At 37.6% G+C, this 23,712-nt stretch overlaps 1 protein-coding gene across 2 annotated transcripts in view; it reads left to right on the top strand.

Annotated features, from left to right (window-relative positions):
• Nucleotides 1–20,505, top strand: part of LOC135688869 (uncharacterized) — a 50,944-nt gene extending 30,439 nt beyond the window's left edge. For both annotated transcript variants that reach the window (XM_065205915.2, XM_065205916.2), the window contains 8 exons: nt 1,410–2,391; nt 3,464–3,588; nt 5,136–5,345; nt 6,410–6,481; nt 11,957–12,245; nt 13,652–13,870; nt 16,446–16,730; nt 18,845–20,505. In XM_065205915.2, coding sequence (XP_065061987.2) covers nt 1,410–2,391; nt 3,464–3,588; nt 5,136–5,345; nt 6,410–6,481; nt 11,957–12,245; nt 13,652–13,870; nt 16,446–16,730; nt 18,845–19,152 — 2,490 coding nt within the window. In that variant the 3' untranslated portion in view covers nt 19,153–20,505. The remainder of the gene's footprint in view (nt 1–1,409; nt 2,392–3,463; nt 3,589–5,135; nt 5,346–6,409; nt 6,482–11,956; nt 12,246–13,651; nt 13,871–16,445; nt 16,731–18,844) is intronic.
• The last annotated feature ends 3,207 nt before the right edge of the window (nt 20,506–23,712 follow it).

A 23,712-nucleotide genomic window follows, 5' to 3' on the forward strand; every position in this document is an offset into this window, starting at 1 on the left:
ACAAATAATTGCAAGCTTGCAATAAGCTCTAAAACCCACGTTAAATATCTCGTATAAACGAAGAGTTAATAATCCATTTTAGTTTCGTGTGATTTCAAAAGACATCTTTTTACTTCATTATGAATTTTCGATGTTAAAAAACTTTGGAGAGGGTATACCATGTCTCTGTTATTGTAATAATTGTGAACAAAGCGAGTATTTTAGTGCAAAAATACCAATGTAGTCAGTGAATTATATCTAGCTACAATGTCACTAGTTCTAAGAAATCGCTGAAATTTCCTGTTGCATAATGAAATTTTTTACAAATCTTTACGCTTATCTTTGCGATTAAAATGAGAGGAGCCGTTTGTTTCTGTGCAAGACGTCAGTAACAGTTAATTCTGTTTTTTGTTTTTGAGTTAATATCAGACTAGAGATCGACCAAGCACTCCAACTCTGTAAAGCTACCACGATCAAATACGTTTTGACGTTCGTTGATTGAAGCCAAAAATTATTCTTCGCTTCGTGGTGATTAAGCTGCGAGCTTAAGGCACTACAGAAAACACTACATCGATTCTTGATCTTTTGAAAAAGAATATCACAAAGTCTTCTAATTTTTTTAAAGCTTCCCAAGACAAAGCTAGCGTATTTTAAAGAAGCTTTATCCCTTGACTGGACAACTAGAATTATCTTGACTGGACAACGAGATTAAGATGCTTTCAAGTATCAATGATCTTTGTATTTGTGAAACACAGAGTTGGAGATTGAAGATACAATACTGAAGAGGATTGTATATACTGAAAATAGATGCGATTCGATGAGAGCATAGCCCATGTATGGACATCGTATTTTTGGGATAGGAGTGTGTTTCGACATTTGGAATAAGGAGACTGGTGCAGAAGACAACCTGCGAATCCTCTTTTCAGTTTCTAGTCAAACTTTCAGTTCTGTCATTTAATTCTTTATGCATTAATATTTCCATGCAATTACCATGTGGCTTTGTTTTCAAAGATTCTCTAAGCAACCTGACTTTCGGTTAGTCGACCATAACATCGTACCCTTCCTGACTGTATTGTAATGTGCAGTTTTGATCAGGTGGGAAGATATCGGTCAAATATTTCCTAAAGTCACATATTAAACGACGAATTAGAATGAAATGATCATAACAGGCCAATGAAATGATCTAAGAATATTGCATTTTAGGTATATTGAAGGAAACGTAGCTGAAGTAAGCAAATTCGCCGCGCCTCTACCTGTTTTGTGAATGAACCTTTTGCTCTATGACAGCAAATAGCCATCCCTTTCTTTGATTTCAGTAGCATTTTTTAGATTGATTAATTCATTGGCGACATAACTGCAGGTGAAATCGTTATTCTATTATCAGAATTTTCACCTTGATTTATAGTTAATGATTATGTTTGCATATTAAGGTCCAAAATGAAAACAAAGAAACTGTGAAAACTGGCACGATACTATCGAAGGAGATTTCTGCTAATTACCTTGAAAGGGAAGCAGAAAATCCACCTGCGAACGCTGGTCAGGTTTTTGGAATCAAGCACAACGTGGATGAAGGGAGTTTCGGAGACAAAGAAGCTTGCGTTGCAGAGACAGAACGCGTTTTTGAGCATTGCAGTGAAATGGAATGTCTGGTGAGGGAACCATCGGATAACTTTGATAACGAGGTTAATGAGAAGATAGAAGGCAGGTGTACTGGAATAATGGGCGCAAGTACATTATCAAAAAGGGAAAATAACAACATGTCGATGGAGATTGCTCGCGATAAAGATATCTCGAACAGAAAAGAGGGGATTAAACCTGCGGTTATTAATGATCACATACGATCGACGGAGCAAGAAGAATATCTATTTCACAAATCCAAAACCTCCTCAAATCAGGTTTCTGCAAAATCCGATTGTGAGGTTGTTATCAAGAGAAACGCAAGTTGTGCGGATACCCAGGAAACTGATAATTCTGGAAAAGATTATTATGTCATTGAAGAAGATGCTGTACAGTCGCTGGAAGTGAAAGAAGATGATAGTTCGTTGCAACGTGTTGAAGACTCAAATCAAAGTAGAAAGTTGTTAAAGGAGGCGCGTGCAGAGGCTAGCAAAGCAGTTTATGAGACCACGGGTTCATGTGGTAACGCTGTAATGACAGAGCAAAATGGCTGTGAATGCGACGGAGATAATGAAAATTTAATGAAATACAATATGTCTTTACGATCCTCTTTGGAACCTGGCGATGTCTGTAGCCCAAATTCAAACGGAGAACACCAAATTTCAGCAAAGGACAACGTTGATTGTGAGAAAGTCGATAGCGAGCCTGCTGGGAAGCTTATTGTCAAAGAGGATCTCGAAAATGAGATCACAACATCGCTGGATGATATGGAGTTTGAGTTCAGTGAGATAATGGGTATGTCAATGTGCTAAGATTTTCCAATACATTTCTAATCAACCTGTTCTTTGTTGTTACAGCTGTACTGAATGGACGTATTCCTATAAAACTCACTTTAACTTAGAACTAAACTTAGCGATTTTGACAATCGCAAGGTTCATAAGAATTGAATTTGTAAGCTAGATTGTGATCGTAAAACCATTGCCGCCGAGAGGTTTTGGAGGCCCTGGGGCAATACCGGATAGACGAGGCCTTCTGTGAGCGAAGCGAGGAGCAAATTGCTGTGATCATGCCCTTCAGATTAGTTTGAATTCATTCATTCGTGTAAAATGTTTTAATTTTTCATGGATATTTTTGTACTTTTAATTAGTTCCATTTTAACACGGGAGTTACTTTATAAGGCCCCTTAGACCACGAGGCTCTGGGGCGCTTTGCCCCTTGCCCCCTTTTGGCGACCCTCCGTAAGACACTCCCTAAAAGTCCAATCATCTTTGGAAATGTTCCCATTTTATGCCATTGGACACCCTGACAGGCACAATTGGGCGAACATCGTTGGGCTCAGCCCGCACGCAAGGCAACTTCCTTCTACTCCTTTTACTCTATTCAAGCCCTTCCTATCTCATCTTAGATTTTCACCCTTGATTTTCTTTTGTGATATCATGATAAAAAACGCTACCTCAAATAATTGTTAGCACCATCATATAATTGCATTTTCTGTCCAATTTTCCGGTAAAACCGGTGCAATATGTATACCGTTTTCCTTATTAAATTTCGATGACAAACAATCTTTTTGAAATGAAGAAAAATTTAGAAAGTACCCACTTTCGAATAAGCCCCCCTTCTCGAAAAAAGACACACCCTCAAAGAAGTGCCTCCCCCGAGAAAGTACTCCTTCCCCCGAGAAAGTGCCCCCTCATAGCTGCCAAAATTTCAACAAGTGCCCAGGCGCTATTTGGATAATCGCAAACTATTATCGTCGTCGTCATGATCATAATCTTCAACTTCATCACCATTAATCAACATCATATCTGTTTGAATAAAAACGCATTTTTTAAGAGAATAAAACGCAGCTTATTATTCTCTGTTGTAGACCTTACAGGAAGGACTAAGTTGCCGCTATACGACTATGATCAGAATGAAGAAACAGTCACAGTAAATATACACTTGTCAAATGTCAGAATAGAGGATGTCTCACTTGGTTTTGGTTCAAGAAAGGTAATCAGTTACCTACTTTCTTATAGTTCTTTGCGGAGACCAAGAAGCCCCTTACCCCCCTTCCCCCCACTTTTAACTAATATTAAACAAGGGCCCTCGTAGTTTTAAAATGTGCTCTTTTTCTGAAGAAAAACTGCGTGCCCTAGCAAAATCACAGAGAACACCCCTAATTAAGTCAGCCTAGTGTTCAGTGCTCTCACACTGTATTTATCCTGCCTGGACTTTTCCATCTGCCTGCAATGGATTTAGCGCATTTGTATCAATTTTAATGGAATTATCTTCGTCAAACTTGAAAATCAAGGAAAATTTGAAGGTCACGAGCTCGTCCTGCTTCAAGGCTGGAGATCTTCGAAAACCTTTGAAAGATTAGCTGAAAGTTGATAAATCCAGCAAGAACGAATTTGTTTTCCATCGCAAAAATTAGGCTAACTACGAAAATGAATTTGAATCTGCTGGGACTGCTATAGGTGGAAAGGACATCTTGTCAGCGAGTTTCATCTACGACAGCCACTTACAATAATTATACAATACAACTTCATCGATGAAAAACTAAACAAGTAAAACGGAATGGAAAAAACGAATTTCAGTCAGGTGGCTCAAAAGGGTCTCCTCCACCTTAGAGAACCTGCAAAGCAGACGCTAGATCGAAAAAAAAGAACGTAACTCTTTGGCGTAACGCAACGAATTTTGCTGGGCAATTTCAAATTTAGCATGTGATTACGTTCCTGATATTTTATTTTTTCCGCTTTATGTTCTATTTACCTTATTCCAGAAAATGTTTGTATTCTATCATCCTATAGTAGAATTATGTCCTTCCTCCTGAACCCTTTTGGATGGCCCAAGTCTCTGATCAGCATGCTATTTGTATGTATTCTCCAACGTTTGCGAGAGTGCACTTGAGTAGGACATTAGTAAAAAAGGTTTTTTTTGCCTTTTTGTGCCTGAAAATTGTCTTTAATTCGTCCTTGAAAACGCTTGCAGTGTGTGGACAAATAACATAGTAAATTCCTATTTCAAACCTGGACAATCTATTCAATTTTGAATTTCTGATTCACATTACAACACGAAAACTTTTACATTCGATGAATGCTCTATATAACGCCGAGGCGCTGATGAGACTCCTGCCCGTTAAAGCAGATACTTTAAAAGCGGATGGAATTCATTTGTCCAGGCAGTGTGGATATCCGATTTTTGGTAGTTTTCGTTTGTCGTCGAAAAGATTTTATAGGAAATTTTCTGTGTTGTGTTGTTACATGTAAGTGATAAGTAGAAATGCTTACATCCCCAGATTGTCTTAAAGTGGTGCATTGAGAAATTTTGGAGCGCTCTTCCCACTTAGCTTAGCTTAATAGGGGGAGGTGGCATTAATTAGAGAAGGCTAAATAGGGGGCTTGAATAGGGGGGGGGATTTTTCAATGCCCAAATACCTCTGATTACTCAGCTTTCGCCCTTTGATAAATTTTTGCTGGTAAGGAGAGTTCAATCGCCAGTCCGGATGTAGTAAGTCCAAGCACACCGGATTCTACCAATTTGCAATTACTTTTCAGGCTTATTTTAGTATGAAAGCTGATGATGCAGACAACGATACCCTCCGTTGGTGTCTTTTGCTCAAATTTCCTGAATATTATAACTTGGACCAAGATCTCTGTTCGGTTGACGTTGAGCCAGAGTGTCTGGTTATAACCCTCCAAAAATCACAAGACTCGATTGGTTTGTGGAACAAACTGTACGTTGGCACAAATGAAAAAGAATTAAAGGTATTTAGTATTCAAGTATATTGAATCTGAAAGCAGCAAGCAGAGACAATAAAATTTTTATTGACTTTTTATCGACCTCGTTTTTTAAATAAAAATACACTTTGATAAAATTAATAAAAATTCAGTCAATATATATGACGATAATAAGCCCCTTAATAGATACATTCCTGTTTGTGATGAATGTTTGCCTGAAAATATCTCAAGACTAAAATACTGATGACGTCAGCATTGACGACCCCCCTACACTGGTAAAAAAAATTTCTTTAATATAAGACTTTATATACTGCGCATGTTCTAAATAGCTAAAATTCATTGAGAAATTTAAGGCTTTTTGGTTTTGTGATGGATTTTTCACCTAAAAATATCATCAAACAACCACACTCATGACGTCATCATTTACTAGCCCCTCTGGGAAGTTACAAAAATGTTTCAAAGTCTAAAAGTACTCTTTATATGTTAAGTAATCAAAATTACTTGAGAGATTTAAGGTTAGGCACTTGGTTAGATTGTTGTAATAGTTTCCCTGTCTATTAAGTTTCCTTTCGACCTTAGTCATCGAAGTAAATTTCAATGGTGTTCAAATGACATTTGATCCATATGAAGTGACTTGTGATGATGCACCAACGGCCAATCGTGGCTTCCTGTGATGAGCAAATGTAGCGTCAAGACAACCCCTCCAATTTCTCCTCCAACTCATACCCTTCCTCATCTCCCCACCCCGTCTTTCTTCCCAACTCCCTTTTCCTCTCCCCCCTTATCCCCCTTCATCTCTTCCTTCCTTTTCACCTTCATCATCCCCGTAAATTCCTTGAAAAGGCATCTTGATTGGCATTATAATTAGATTTCAAGGTAAATTGCTAGCGGAACAAGTTCATAAAATACAAAACGGCAACGTTTCTTCACTTCTCTGCTCCTTCTATCATTTCCATGTCAGCATTTTGATGGATATGTTGCTCAGTGCACTACAATATACAGCTTATAAAAGACAGCAAGGAAGCTTAAGACCAGACATTGATCCTGAATTTGACTGAAATATAAGAAAGACTTTCTCTTCTGATTTTTAGGAAATGTATTTCATGACTGATCATGGGATGTCTGAGATTCTAGGCAAGATGCATCAATCGAAAAATCTTTGGGTAAGTTGTTTAAATTCAAACAATTTTTCTTACTATCTATATTTCTTTTTAGTTTTATCTTGCATTTTGAAGCAGTTGTATTGTTGAGTTTTCAACTGATGTTCATCTTAAAATTGTCCTGTTCGCAGAGTTATTCCCTACAGGGCTATTGCTTCTACCGTGCTACAAAGCCTGACGAAGGTGCCACGTTTTTGTAAATTTGGTTCCAATTTCGGAATAAAACGACAAGATGCGACAACTACACTTATGCTTTGATGAATCCCCGTATGCCGTGGCGAAATACTAGCTACCATCAATTTGCTTGTGTTCATTGCTGTTTGTTCTCGGCGCGTTATTCTGTTCCTTATATTCTACATTTTTATCGACTTTTTGCCGCAAGCATTCCATTGGAATCCGTCGCACTGCTTACTACCGTGGCCTTTCCTTTATTCACAAGCTACCATTACCTCTACCTTACAGCTGATGTATATATATATCAATTTAGTATAAACTCCAAAAATGAATGTTTTTACATTCAAATGGCATTATAATTATAATGTAATATTAAACTTCTTATTCGCAGTTTGTGTGAACTAATAATAGATCGTATTCTTAAGAAAAGTGAGCTAATAATAGACAGCATAATTTGCAATTGCATCCTTCACCAGTCCATGCTTTATTATTTTGCAAAAGGAAGCTATCGTTTTGCTGGTCTTTATCACATCTGGTATGCTGTTCCAGAGTATGCTACCCCTAAAACATAAGGACTTCGTGCCAAAGGTCGTGGTGTATGTGCTTGGAAGCCAAACGGTGTCCTTTATTCTAAGATTATATCTGATCTCTCCTCTCTGGAATAGTTCACTACTTGGCGCAGAATAGCAGTTAAGGAGTCTCCTTCTCAACAAACCAAAGCGTTAATAGTTACAAAAGTACTGTTAATAATTTCAATAACTATAAGGTTGCTTTTGATATTGTTTGAATAACTCCGTTGCATAGCGCTCGAATTTATCGCTGGTATTTCAGGACTACGGTGATGGTTGGCGGTTTTCTCTAGTCATTTTCAGCGTTTTATGCAGAAAAGATATACTCACATCATGATTTCATTTATTTGCGTCTGTCATCAAGTATTAGCCAAGCTGCTCCTCAATGTGGCCCACTGGGTCCTTTTCTCTTTTTTGTACCCTTAAAAGGTAAGTATAGTCATCAAAAATTCCCCCTTCTTTACAAAGTTATGACTCGGCGCTGAGACGTCTTGAGGTGCAGAAAATTAAGATCATTCATTTTATTTGATTTCAAATTCTTTATACACGATGTCCCCATCAGCGAAGACTGGCTGTTTTCAGGTGGCTGTGGAAAAACCTAATGACAATGTTCTTAAAATAAAAAGAGAATACTCACGATGTTAAATTAGAATAGATAAAAATATTAAAAGTGGGATGACAAAGTTGGTGTCTCTAGATCCGGACGATGCTGACATCTACAGTCAACCCCACAATCAAATCAACACGATGATATCTTCAATCCCAAGATAAAACGATAAAGTCGACTGTTTACGGCCCTAAGCGTCAACGGACCACTGCCAAAAACTTGTTGCCGCCACTGTCTGGTCAAAAGTCGGAATCTATTGTTCCACAGACGGGCAGACAAACGATCGACAAGAATGCATAAAAAGATGACTTGTAAAATCACCTAGTCTTGAATTATGAACCGAAAGCATACGCAGTCCTATCCCTGATAACTCGGACTTCCATCAAGTTGAACTGATTTTCAATTCCCATTGAATTTGTCAATTTTTTCAAGTCAAAGTCGTCCTAAGATAAGTTGAACAGTCGCTAAGTCAGTTAATCTCCTTACAATCCTAGAAGAACCGACCTATCGGGTTTCCACTTAAACACGGACAAGGCACACCGAAAGGAATTCGTGCTGTACGTTAGGGAGAGAGGTCTGGGACAGCAGGTACAAAGCGATAGGTGACGTATGTCGCTAGATGATAAAGAGAAATAATTCCTTATACCCTGCTATGCAAGATGATTGATTACTTGCAGGGACCAGATTTACCTCTACCAGGATCTAAGTGTAGGCCTGAAAAAATTTAGTATCGTGTTTTTTGCAGTGCTTTCAATCAGCTAAAGTCCAGTTTCAATCGATATTTTTTATTGAACACTTCGTATCAAATGTAATTACTTAAGAAGTTCCAAGATAACGACTTTTTTTTCTATCAAATGCTTGAATGAATTCGTCGACAGCTACATGCAAGTTACCTGCCCCTGGCCCCATTAAGGCTGTTTGGGAACCTGATACCGAATGGTGGAATCAACTTATAAGTATGGAAAAATCTCTCTATTTATGCCTTAAATCCAGCGCAGAAAGCAAATCACTTGTTTTGCACACTTAGCTGAATATATGTGACATCACGCTCAAACGAAACAAGATGTTATTTTTATATGAATGAGAAGTGAATTTCTAAGTTTTTCAGAGTAAAACACCTGTTCTATATGACGTTGAGGACTGTGCTGAAGTTTGAACTTTATGACGTAAACAGTTCAAAACGACGTAGATTTTGATATGGGAATTAAGAATGTTTAATCACCACGCTGAAAAAAACAATCAGGTTATTGGGAAAAACGTATTAATAAACATTCGCTGGCTTTTGTACAGATTTGCAAATTGAAAGACGTATTTGCAAGAAATTCTGCATATAAACATGTGAAATAATTGTCTTTGAAGCCTCGCCAAAATTGTGCACATGTCGTCGAAAAATGAGATGCTTTCTCCCTGCACAGATGTTGCTCTGTTTTTGTACAGTCTTGAGATTGTCCGCACCAAAAGTATCTTTGGTTGCTTATCTTGGTTGAAGGCCTGTATACAGGATCTCCTACCCGATCGAACATTTGATCTGACTTTGGTGTGACATTTCAGGTGTTTTGGTCGGGTCTGCAGTTTCACCCAGCATTTACACCTAGTAATTGTCCCTGCATATGTATCGGCGCCGTGTATCGAGTACGCAAATCCAATGACTTAGCAAAGTCAGACATGTGCGCAATAGAACATTTCGTCTAACACGTGGCGAATAATTAAATTTTAGGCCAACTTTGATCAAGCTAAACATCACCCAATATTGCAAAGCGAATTGGAAGGTGTCTTTGCTTCGTGTGCAAATGATGTTTCTAGAATATTTTAGTTTATATTTTAGAATATTTATGTTAGACCAAATGCTAGACCGTTTCCACAGGCTTAGACAATGATCTGCCATAATCTTTGAAAAGATATAAGTGAAATATAATTTGTTTAAGTACAATCAAAAAAATTATTTCATCTCTTTGATACTATTAAAATTGAAAGTTGATCATGGGTGATAATTGAGTACCTCTTCCAGAATAAAAATGGGTGCAAAGCCGTTCAAAAGACGGAATATCCGGACTTCTTCTATTAAATAGAATTTAAGCTGCCATGACGGTTCGATTTGTCTTACTCTTATTCAATAGTTTTATTTAATAGTAGAAAAATTGCAAATACAGTTTCTGAAACCTGCTTGTTTGCCCAAATGACGGCCTGTCAAGCTCACAATGGAATATCCCAGTGGAAGCCAATTACGATACAATTGGATTTCATTAAAGTGTTTTCAGTTGGTACAACAACATCTATGACTAAGTGCAGCAAGCTTGTATTTGATTGAGAGGAACATCGCGCTGTAGCTTACGTGTTTTGATCAAGAAGTACAAACGGGGAAAACTATAAAGTGTTAATAAATTAGAAAAATAGAATGAGTTTGACAGTACCTTTGAATTTGACAGTACCTTTGAATTTGAAGACAGTACCTTTGAATTTGACAGTACCAATGAATTTGACAGTACCTTTGAATTTGAAGACAGTACCTTTGAATTTGACAGTACCAATGAATTTGACAGTACCGATGAATTTGACAGTAGCAATGAATTTGACAGTACCAATGAATTTGACAGTACCAATGAATTTGACAGTACCTTTGAATTTGAAGACAGTACCTTTGAATTTGACAGTACCTTTGAATTTGACAGTACCAATGAATTTGACAGTACCAATAAATTTGACAGTACCAATGAATTTGACAGTACCAATGAATTTGACAGTACCTTTGAATTTGAAGACAGTACCTTTGAATTTGACGACAGTACCTTTGAATTTGAAGACAGTACCTTTGAATTTGAAGACAGTACCTTTGAATTTGAAGACAGTACCTTTGAATTTGAAGACAGTACCTTTGAATTTGAAGACAGTAACTTTGAATTTGAAGACAGTACCTTTGAATTTGAAGACAGTACCTTTGAATTTGAAGACAGTACCTTTGAATTTGAAGACAGTAACTTTGAATTTGAAGACAGTACCTTTGAATTTGAAGACAGTACCTTTGAATTTGAAGACAGTACCTTTGAATTTGAAGACAGTACCTTTGAATTTGAAGACAGTACCTTTGAATTTGAAGACAGTACCTTTGAATTTGAAGACAGTAACTTTGAATTTGAAGACAGTACCTTTGAATTTGAAGACAGTAACTTTGAATTTGAAGACAGTACCTTTGAATTTGAAGACAGTACCTTTGAATTTGAAGACAGTACCTTTGAATTTGAAGACAGTAACTTTGAATTTGAAGACAGTACCTTTGAATTTGAAGACAGTACCTTTGAATTTGAAGACAGTACCTTTGAATTTGACAGTACCTTTGAATTTGAAGACAGTACCTTTGAATTTGAAGACAGTACCTTTGAATTTGAAGACAGTACCTTTGAATTTGAAGACAGTACCTTTGAATTTGAAGACAGTACCTTTGAATTTGAAGACAGTACCTTTGAATTTGAAGACAGTACCTTTGAATTTGAAGACAGTACCTTTGAATTTGACAGTACCTTGGAATTTGACAGTACCAATGAATTTGACGACAGTACCTTTGAATTTGACAGTACCGGTAGATTTGGCTATGTAGCTAGCAGTTAAAGAAATACGCTTTTAGAAAAGCAATATCAACTAAACGTTAATAAGCATAATGTCCAAATCAGTGATGCTAGGGGTATAACTAATGGCCTGACAAACACCACCACCACCGTATATAAAGTGTGCTAGTAAATAGCCATATGTGGAATCACATTAGTGTGATAGTTATTTCTGAAGAATAGGTCTTCCTTTTTGACAACTAGTAAAAGGTAGTGTGGTCCCATACTGAGAGATTGAGAGAATCGAAACAGAAACATTGAAATGTTTAACGATAACCATGTTTCACAATATATTATCTGTGGTCCCATACTGAGAGATTAAGCGAATCGAAACAGAAACATTGAACTGTTTAACGATAACCATGTTTCACAATATATTATCTGTGGTCCCATACTGAAAGATTGAGCGAATCGAAACAGAAACATTGAACTGTTTAACGATAACCATGTTTCACAATATATTATCTGTGGTCCCATACTGAAATGTTTAACGATAAACATGTTTCACAATATATTTTCATTTACGAAGGCTGCTGGTAGTGCTGAAAATCAAACGCTAAAGCCGGACCAAACTTTGCAGGCCGATAATACGTCATCGAAATTTCTTGAGGCAAAGCTGGCGCAGCTGCTGCTAGATCAAGACCGAGAAGATTTAGTTGATCAAGATACAGACGAGGAGAGAGTAACAGGTGATAAGACAGAGCTTTGCAAGCTCAAAGAAGAAGCATCCACTGTTGATTCTTCTGGGTCGGTGGAAGACTCTGGAATGATCGGCCTTTACAAGACAAATATCCAGCGACATTCGATTAGCTCTCAAGGTTAGTTTCTGATTCAAAATATTCAAGCATGTTTCTGGTGTTTTGTCAATTTCAGGTTGTTTGTGAAATTGCAACGTAATGTATTTTGAAAGTAAACAGCATATGTGTATTCTAGTACAAGTCGTTGTATTTACAGAAGCGTGAGTACAGGTTTATGAACTTCGCAGCATTGAAGGAGGACGTGTTTCATTTTGTTATTAATATTGACGAACGTCTTTTGTTTTTTTATGTAGCATAAATGGTAGTTTTAACAGGTATGTTTTTATCTACGCTCATGAGAGGAACTTTACCAGAAGCTTTGTGACCCGATTTTGTTGTCCTACACATTATATCCTGAAATATTGTTTATGGATTTTATGCATGGAATTAATTTTTTCTTGCGTAAAGTTTTTTGTTCGTTTCATCTTTATGACTATCGATCAGTTGCTCCTCCTTCCAGTTGTTCGCGTAAAATCTTCTTGTTGCTTTTCCGGCAACCCTCTAAAGAAAATAAGGATTTCGTGTTAACAACCTGTGAATTAATTAACCGCCTGCTATTTAATCAGCCAATCTAAGAACCTGACTCAGGCTTTATTCAATTCATTAAAAACACGACTTCAACAAAAAGGAGTATTTGCACCCACAGCAAATCAAAATTACGCTCGAGGCCAACCGATTTTTCTACAGACCAATCTCTTTTGTCAATGATAAGTAGAAAGGTTTTGGATTAGTGGTTTTAGATATGAAATTTAATTGATTAGCGTCGCTTCAAAGAAGATTTTTTTGCTATTAATGATACATGCCGTGCAAGGATCTGTTTTACATAAGAGCTTGTAAATTTAAAGTTCAGTCTGGCTGTTCTTAATTTTTTTCGAAAATCTGTGGCTGGGTTGTTCTTAATTTTTTCTAAAATTGATAGGGTGTTAGCAGTGCGGTTATTAGCTTTTTCGTTCCAGGGAGGTGTTCAGGCCTCATTTCCCGACAAAGTGAGTAAGACAACCTTAATTTGCCGAGAAGTTTGAATGTTCACCGAGAAAGCACCCACACATGGCTAAAAATCCTCATTTTTGGGATAAACCGTTGTTCAAAATTGCATTTTACAGTAGCTCAGCCTCGGCTTGTTCTTAATTTGTTCTTAACTTTTGACCAATTTTGAGGCTCGTTTGCTTATTGTTCTTATTAAAAAGAGTGTACATTGTCATATAGCCTCGAGGTATCATTTGATCGCAAGGCAACGTAATCATCACCACTGTACACAACATAGTCATCATAATAATCATAATCAGCACTATCAGTCGTCAACATTGGCGTCAGTGTCATCACCCTCACCAGCATAAACGAGCACCTTCGTTACAGAAAACCTTCTGCACACTTTATTATTAGGTTATCCTCTTTTTATATCGTATTTCCTCTTTTCTCTCCTACAGCTGATAGAAATTCGAGCTCAAGCGAAATGACCCTTGATGTTAATTTAGAAGAATTGCAAGATGACGTCATAAGTGATACCGACTCATCCGGTGCTGCGCAGGGATTATCAAGACACCCTATTGAAAGGTCACGCAGTGACGAAACAAACGATTCGTCGAACTCAAGATTACGTTCAATATTGAAAAGATCGACGAGCGAGAGTGCTGAAACAGTTAAAAGTAAGAGAATTCTCCTCTCCCATTGATATTCTGAATTGTGTCAGGTGAAGAAGCTCTGCGTATAAAAACTGATTTTCCAAAGTTGTAAGCAAATATCTAAAAATGATAGACAGTATTCAAAAGTTTCAAGCTAAGTCCATTCTCCTTAGAGCAAAATTTGCAAAATCCCTGACGAGCACTTCAGAATCCAGTTTTTTTATGGATTGAAGCGCTTTAGCATTTTAGTTTCTTTTTTCCGAAATGTGAATAAAGAAAGCGAAACACATTTCTATATACACCCTAAAACGAGGAGAAATTGTAAAACATTATACAATGTTATGTTGTCAACGCAGAGGAGGGTGTGCTGATAAAATTCAAGTTCTTTCAAGCGAAAATATTAAGAATTGTTTTAACTGCTGTTCTGTACAAATGCCAAATGGAATACAGCGTTGATGAAATAGTTTACATTTGGTAATTCAAAGATTCAGCCATTTATTGTCTTTTTCGTGATAACGCATAATGAAGACCGCAATTAAGCGTTGATTTAGATTAATTTACTATCCAAAATAATCAAAATTTATCTGTTTTTCGAATCAAAGAAATTAAAATGGAGGAGCACCTGAGCTTGAAATGCTTTAAAGGTCAAAAAATAACTTCAGTTTTATAGAAACATTTTACCCATCTAAATTCAATTCTAATTTTGGAATTACTTTATTATGTCTCATTGCCTTGCTTTTGCCGCTAAAAGTTTGGCCTAGGCTGTGAAAGCAGCGAATAATTTGCAACGTAATTTTGGAGTCACGTTGTGTTATTCACACGACTGCCCAAGAGATGAAGTTAAACACGATTTCAATAAAAAGAGTTCTGGTTTGGTAACGATATCTAAATAATGAACTTGAAGAACAATATATACATAAACGATTAACTTATAAGTTCCAGTTCACTATCCGCACTCGGTGAGCTCTAAGGCAGCCTTTCCACTAGCCTGGGTTAAAACATATCCGGGTTAAAAGTTATTCGTTTCTGCGTCGCGTTCCCACTAACCCACTTGTAAAACGGATAAGTTTGAAAACGGGTCTCAAAGTGGGTCAGTTTTTACCCGGGTATCTTTTTACCTACCTGCAAGTTAATGGAAACGCCGAATCAGGATAACTTCTGACCCACTTGCAACAACAGCAATGTTTAAGAATTGAGATGGTGCCACAAATCAAAAAACAAAATCCTCGATGTCGATGTTGCTTCCATTGGCCTACAACGATAGAAATTGAAGGATTATTGATACAAATACTGATTTCTCTTACAACTGTTCACCCTGAATACATTTTAACCCGACTTAGTGGGAACGATCAAAAACGGATTAAAAACGGGTCGACGAAAAATGCCGTTTCCATTGACTCACTTTCAAAACGGATACCTTTTAACCCGGGTATGTTTTAACCCGGGCTTGTGGAAAGGCTGCCTAAGTATGATCATCATTGTTGCTGCGGCTAGGCTGAGTCAGCGCAGCAGGTAATTTTTACGACGGCAGCAACTCTGATCCAGCATGCCCCAACCAAAACCTTATCTCTAGCCCAGGCCTTAACCCCAGCCCAAGCCTAAACCCAGGGCCCAGTCTTAAACCAATCCCTAACCCGAACCTAAACCGCAGCCTTAACCCTAGCCAAAGCGTAAACGCAGGCCCCATTCTAAACCCTAGTCTAAATTCAGAAAAAGTCAGCCAAAGTCACGAAAATTTAAGTCCGATTTTCTGTGAGGACCCTATGGTAGTATTTTGATATTGGCAGTTTCTTAAATACGCGAATCAAATTTCAGCTTTGTATAACTCGCGTCAGGAAGGCATTGTTTGCTTAAACACCTGCAAAATTACTTTAGTGAAGTACGTATTTACGGAGCAGGCAAAAATCAAACAATTTTGTGTTCAATGCTTTTCTATAGTGAAAGAATCAAGGCGGTTGTTCTTTACCAATCAATAAACAAATTTGTTTCTTTATGATAGTTAAGCATATGCTTGTCAGTTTGATTTCTATAATGCATGCCTTGATTGCATGCACTTGCAAGACGCCGCTTGTTATGTTTATCGTATGTTCTTTTTGATCGATTTTCAGCTCTCAGTTTATCAAAGGAGGGTAAGACTTTCCATCTTTGGGATTTAAATAACCATAATTGCCTTTATAATCCGCAACATTATCATTATCATCATTATCCTCAAGCCAAGAGAAGCTAGATCAGGTCAGGTCAGCTAAGGTCAGGTCAGGTCAGGTCAGGTCAGGTAAGGCCAAAAAAAGGTCAAGTCAAGTAAAGTTAGGTCGGGCGGATCATAATAAAGTCAGGTCTTGCCAGGCCAGATCTCGTCAGGCCAGGTCAAGTCAGGCCGGGTCAAGTCAAGTAAGGTCAGCAGGTCAGATCAAGTTAGGCCAGTCCTCTGATCGTTTGGGCCTTTGCCAGTTTAATATCCCCAGCTGCTCACCTGTACCTTGAAAACCGTCTATCGCCTCTTCTACTTGAGTATGATGTAACTTTGTAATTTTTTTGGATTATATGATGTTGTCATTTTCAGAAAACCTTGTTTGTCTATTTTAATTTATGTTCTTTTTAGAATCTGATGGCAGTGACGAAAACGATCATGCAATGCCTTTCAATCGATCTGCAAGTCGAAACAGATCAAAAAGCCTCAACGTAGACTATCGATCGGATTACAGAAACGCAAGATCTCGTGTTCGTAACAAATCTGTATCTTTCGACCCTGAACCGAAAGTCTGTGAATTCGTCGAGTATTCGAAAAAGCAGTTAAAGAAAATGCGGAAACAAGAACGAAAACAGACTGAAATTGCTGCTAAGAAAATGGAAGCTGCCTCCAAAAAAACTCATGGAAAACACAAAGGTATGTAAGTTATCAAGAAAGTCTTAGATATTGGCCTGAGTTCCGATCCTGTAAAATATGTAAGGTACATTCCAAGGCGCATTACGCTATCTAGCAATGCATGCAATGGCCATATTACTATTTTGTGACATTGATTGACAAGGGTGATTGACAAGGGCGCAGCTGAAATGACTGTTGACTTGTTCTTGTCCTTGTCTTTATCGTCATAGCATAGCTTCTCAAACGGCACCTCAACAGTCACGTGTGGATACTGTAAACCAAACAGCATCCTTCATAGAACCAAAGGCACCCATTACTCTTATTCCCATTTGTACCATAGTCTAACACATCTTCAGTTTGCCACATGTGTGCCTTTCTTTGTTTTCGTTTTTTGTCTCAAGTCATTAGACAACTTTCAACAGCCAAGCTTTCAAACGGTCGGTTTCATTTTGGTGTCAAATCAAATTTTAGTTCATTCAAAGCGAACATAGAGTGCGTTTCGTTTAGGAAAACCCCATTCGTCCGTTTACACTGTGCCAGATAAATTTCATCCGCAAAAAACTTGTTCGGATTGATTCGCATTTACACTGTGTCGCTCAAATTTTGTCCACTTTGCCCTCCCGTTTACACTGTGCCGGATAACTGCAGTCACATGACCAAAATCATGCACAAAACGCCCAAAACGAAGTCATCTTTGGGCAACAAAATAACAGCTAAATTCCCGCCAACGTAAACAGACTTTTCATTCTCGCTTCAGAGTCATCTGCTTCTCTTTCAGACGAAGTCCGAAGATATTGTCAAAACGAATTAGGCAAAGTTAGTTTTAATAATTCGTTCTTTGAAACAAAGTGACGCTGAAATAGGGAAGAAAGTAGGGAAAGCTGACAAGGATGCCAATTTTACGTGGACTGGCAAGATACTGCACTTTTAACATGAGTATTTATCGACAACAAGGCAGCCAAGATGGCGAAACGTCTTGATTGGGAGACAGTGAAAATTAAATTGAATGAAATAGCCAATCGCTTTCGAGCAAGATACGATGTGGATAAAATTTATCCGGATAAAACCGTTTACTGTACCACATAGCTATCCGAACTAACTTAATCCACTTTCCTAGGTGAACTAATTTTGTTCGGATAGCCGCTCTCGAATTCTTGCGGATAGCGTGGGTCTAGTGTAAACGCGACGCCTATCTGAACTAATTTTGATGCGGATAAAATTTATCTGGCACAGTGTAAACGGGATCTAAAACTTCTATTTGACTAATATAAAAAATAAAAGCTCGAAAATTCAATACTCAATGGAGACTCAACGTCTTGCCACAGCCCAGCATAAACTTCTGTGTTTTTTAAACCTGCAATAGAAAAGCCAGTTGATGTATGGCAATGTTTGTGTAGTAAGATTGATTCTATTTTTTTTAATTTGAGTGTTTAGTATGTCCTTTTCTAAGCTGAATCATACTGTTCTCAACTGCCTGGTTGTGTTGGATATTGGCAAAAGTTGCAAAAATGTGAAAGCTGTTGGAACAATTTCCTTTCTTGGATAACCATTTTTATCAGACCATAAGCACTTTTGTTATTTCAAAGCAAAAACCCTACATGGAGACAAAAGTTAAAAACAGAATAAATTTAAGCTTGCGGAATATATAGGAGAAATATGCTACATTTTAATATAAATCCGGAATATATAGGAGAAGTCAAGACGAGTTTTGTCTTTTCAATTGAACTTAGCACTTTGTTGCACTTTGTAGAATCTGATTGTCGTCATAATTTGCACTCTTCTTTCTCTAACTGACATTGAACTACATTAGCTCAACGTTGCTGCTGTTGAATCCATTAGCAAACAAACTGTCATTATTGTATCGCCGGCCTAAAATCCTACTGCGTTACTCACCGTTTGAGGAGAGTTTTGCTCTTCGCTAGCTGTTTTCAAGTTTTGGTTAGTTTTAAAACAATGGTTTTCACAAACGTTGGCTCGTTTGTCAGAACCTTGATCTTCATCTGAACAGATAGGTTTATAACGATGGTTCTCTCAACTCGGATTCGTTGCAGTTTGTTTGTTGACAATGAACAGTTTGATAATGCAAGTTGATACCATCAACCTAACAGCATTTTGTCAATTATTATTCCTTATAGGCTCTAAAAGTGGCAAAAACATGAATTTCTTCAATGGCTTTAGAAAAGATTCAGGCAAGATTCGAGAAACTGAGAGCGAGACAGAAAAGGAAAGCGAGGTTTCGAATGACGTCACGCCAAAAGAAATTCCAAATGGAGATTCAGTGCATGATCCAGCAACAAATAATTCGACGGCAAAATTAAATCGAAAACCAAAGAAGAAAAAGAAAGCGGAACGAAAAGACGAAAGGACTCAAAAGGAAGAAGAACGGACTTGTTCTCCAAGCGAACAATTAACGAACTCATTGATTTTTGAGCTCGATGAATAAGGTAAACTGCTACGTGGGGTGTTTTTATTGTCGTACAGAGTTGACTACATACGCATTTCGGCCTATCAAGTAAAAACAATTTTATCTGTCAAATGTTGTCATATCATTGATATTAAAAAAGACCCTTGAATAATTATGACGCCATTTTTATGCCCTAAGCTGTATGCAAGTTTATAGATTCGTTACAATTTAAGTTAATTCCATTGTATCTCGACATTTTTACGGAGAAAATCAGAGCTCTTCGAGTATACGGAGACCTTCACAGAGAACTAATAAAAAAGAACTTCGCAGTTGTTTTCGTCCAGGCGAATCGCATCAGAAACTGACATTTATTTGCAAATTTCGAGTATTTAAAGACCATGTAAAGTGCTGAGTTTTTTCACTGGCCAAAAATTCTCTTTCGCGTAATTGGCAGGGCGATTGCAATGAAACTAACCTTAAGTTCTGATGCCCCCTATCTTACTCATGACACACTAAAGACGTTATTTCTGTATAATAGCTACATGGCATGAGAGACATAAAAAGTATTGCAGCTGCAGTACTTTCAATATGCAACAGATAACCTTAGGATCGTTGATTCCATTGGTTACAGGGTTATTTGGGGTCGGACGCGCTTATAGACCACTTTTTGGGGCCTCACCAGAGACGGGCTTCAAGAGGACAATGCCCAGTTTTTGAATAAATTGCGAAGTTTTTCTTTGGAATTTAAGGAATAGTTTACAGAAATTGTGTTTTACAGTCAGTTATATGTTTGTTCTTAAAGGTGTTAAATATTCTACACAGTATGCATCTGCTTAATCAAATGTACCCTATGCCATGCACCTTTATATCACCGAAACACCCCCTTTCCTACAATACTTTAATGATACACCAATCTTAATGCAGTGCTCAAGTATTCACCCCCTCTCTCCAAATCATGTATTACCATCATTATTTTTATTAGTATCGGATTTGGGTGAACTAATTTTTCGACAAGGCATCCTCCTCCATTTTTTTCTGCTTTGCCTCTGTTCTTGATAATTCGACTTGTTGAAAACTAAGTAATGAAGGAACCTTCAAAATTACCAGAATTTAACAATTGCCTCGAATACATAAATGTTTAATGTACATAGGCATAAATTTGAAGGTACATGGAGATTTTGGCTGTAAATAGGAATTAGTTACGGATTGTTATGAAAATCTTGATTATATGGATTTTTAGTGTACAAGATTAGTGCGTGTCTTGTTTTTGTGTAGATCAGGTTGCGTTTCATTTTCGTGAGGTGTTCGTTTTTCTCACCTGCAGATCGATTTTTAAAAATAATTTGTTCCCTTGCTTATTGCGTTGATAGTAAGAGAAAGCTGATGTCCTAACCGAGGCATTTATGTCATCGTTTTCTTGAACGATCTTTTTCGAAGGTAAATAAGGCCAGCAAAAACAAACTTAAGTGCTAAAAACAACCATAGGCGTGGCCAAACGGGGTGTAGAGGGTGCGGCACCCTCCCCCGTCCCTCAACTTTGGGCTTTTCGGCAAACTTTTAGATTCAAAGTCTGTTATCTATTGCTCCAAACTATTAAGCTTCGAAGATATATTAATAGTGACAAGCCATTTCACGAATCTTATGTACTCCATTCCTGCCTAAAACAGTTGTCTGTGTATTCGCAAATGGCTCAAGATTTCTATGGAAGCAGGCACATCTTAGGAGCGCCATTTTTGTCTGCAAATCTAGAGATCTGCACCCCCTGACAATATTCGGTACCTTCAAGCCTGGCCACACCCAAGCCTTAAATTTTTTATTGCTTTTCTGAGGAAAGTTTTCAAAGCTTAAGGGTATTATCTAGATAAACGAAGAACACTTTTTGACAACTATGATTCGCTCTATCTTTGCCAGAAATAACCATGACCTCTCGGGCAGTTATCTTGGACATTTTGGGACAATAGCTTTTTCGAATGGACTATAAAGAAGGTATCTTTGAAAGATGAGTGCTGCATGTTAGACATTTGCCTAAAAAGAAAGTAGAATTTTGTCGCTATTTTTGCCTTTCGCCCTCAATTTCAAGCACCCTCCGACTAGGCTATAAATTGTTCCGAACATGTTAAAACCTAATTTCTTTGCAATTTTATTTTTGTTTATCAAAAACCTCGTAGATCATTGGTCTTAACGTCAAGACTTCTGATATTGAAGCAAGAAGCCGAATCGCCTGTTTATTGATTTACGCGTGTGGCCCCTTCATGAACAGACTATGGTTATTCTTGGGGCATACGGTGCTCAGTGTTGATTTTGTTCTTTCCTTCCATTCAAAAAGCAATATGTTATGTTATAAATCATAGGCGAAAATTTGGTGAATTATGCTAAAAGATGCGACGCAGCACTGATAAGAAAGCTAGCCAATGCAAGTGTGTCAACTATGCAGCATAAATCTTAAGCCCTGTGCCCTATATACGTGTGAGTAGGCATCTTATGTAACATAAATGTTTGCTTACAATCGTGTTGCTATTTTTATCGCCATAAAGTTGTTCTTTCCTACTTTATCATTGGCTAGATATGTTCTGCCCATCTGGAAACCCTTGTACAATCCCTGCCAATAGTCTGCTTTCAATTTTCAAGAGCGAAATCAGTCATCGTCTTTCTACCTGAGACTTGCCTCAAGTTTTTTTCGAAAAGAGTTCTCAAGTGTGACGTCACAAAAAAACTATTTTTAGAATCTTCGAATTTTGACCACACAACATGAAAGAACACCATTAAATACTCTCATATATGTAGAATCAGCTAAATTTGTCAAAAATCAGGTGAGCTATGGCCAAATAGAAGATTTGAAGTGTGCTAACGGATGACTGTTATTTTGGCTCAGTTCATAAAGTTATGAACTGGGACCATATTACAGAGGTTTGATGGGGCTAGAGGGTACGTCTATCTCCCTCTGCCAATAATATTGGTTTCTTTAAAACAACGTGGGAGATTAGGATGTGAACATTTTCTTGTGACTGATTTTTGCAACTCAACAACATTATTCTTAGGGGAATGGGGCACAGAACTATTACAACGCCAGTATGGGATAAAAACACGGCGTTGACTGCTTGGTGTTCCAAGTAACTTTGAATTGTAGTTTTATGTGTAGTTTAGTAGAAAGGCATGCAGAGGTGTAGTGCTAGAAGGCTCAGGGGAGCTGAGTCCCCCCCTTGTTAATGCCGATAATTGGCATATTATTACTTTTACTACTTTTGCTATTGTTTCTCGCAACATTTTGTGCAAGAGCCCCCCTTGTTATTTTGATAACACTGCACCACTGAAGGCATGCCATTAAGTCTCAAGTGGGCTGGATTTGCATTTTCATTGTGCGTTTTGGATAAATCGAAATCTCAAGGGCAGTAGCAAAGACAAGACAATTTACAACGTTTCAACTTAGTTCAACTTTATACCAGATGAGTGCTGGAAATAAAGTTAGATTCCTGAAGATTTGGCACGAAGAAGGCATCATTTCAAGTATCAAGGTTAGTGAATTCCGCTAATATGGCATACTTTGTGTGAGCGTTAAAAATTTTATCAGTTAACAAACTGCAAATATGCTTACTTGTTTATTTTATACTTGTTTATGCTCAATACATCGCTGGCAGATCAGTCCATTCGTGTTGAAAGTTTCTAGGCCTATAATCGTGGTCGGACAGTGTTTAGGTATTACAACCAGTGAGGTCAGTGACTACAACGCCTCCACCCATTTGGCTAATATTGATTGACAGATGGCTTAAGCCACTTGTCTATCTGTTGATGGTCTTGAATGTCTACCATGTGATGTGACTTAGTCAATCATAGAGCACCTCAAGTTTTCTCAAGCATTATCTTTCTGATTTTTGCGCAAATTATTCACCAGGGGCGTACGGAAGCAGGGGGTGTGGGGGTGTTTTGAGGAACCCACCGGTAAGTCTGGGCTTGTCGGGGAAAGTTCATATGAAGATTTTGGTTTGTCAGTAATTGCGAACTACTTATCATCCGGAGCGCCATTTCATAAAGTTACTGGGAGGGTATTTAACAAGGAATTTACATAAAATTACTGGGATTACAAGGAATGTTGTTTTACAGAAATGATAAAAAATGCTAGGAATAAAATACTGAGAAATCATGTTCCAATCTGAAGAAAGTTATATTGCGTAAGCTACAACGACACCAGAAATTCGATTAAAACTGTCATATAGCTTTCAGCCTGTCGGTATCCATTTAAGAGAAAGCTTGCATTATCCGGCGGGCTCAGTTGTTTGGTCAAAGGTATATCATGCAAGTTCCAAAAAACTTTGAGAAAGGGTGGTATGAAAATTAGAATTTTGGGACACAGAATCTTGAAAACAGGGTTGCTTTTCTAATTAGAGAGAAGAGCATAAAAAGGGTAGGAATTTACTGATGTTACAGAAAATGTTTCCTATTGAAGTACCATTGAAGACTGTGCTGTAAAGTAAGCAATATATTACATTAATAGTATTACAGCTGTCTTGTTTCTTAATTGATATTAAAAAGCACAAGGGACCGTTGATAAAATCAAATTTAGCCAATTGTGCTCTTTAATATGCCTTGCCGCATAAGTTTTAG

The sequence above is a fragment of the Rhopilema esculentum genome, chromosome 9 (genome assembly GCF_057945365.1).
Source record: "Rhopilema esculentum isolate cy_ngs chromosome 9, ASM5794536v1, whole genome shotgun sequence".
Lineage (NCBI taxonomy): Eukaryota > Metazoa > Cnidaria > Scyphozoa > Rhizostomeae > Rhizostomatidae > Rhopilema > Rhopilema esculentum.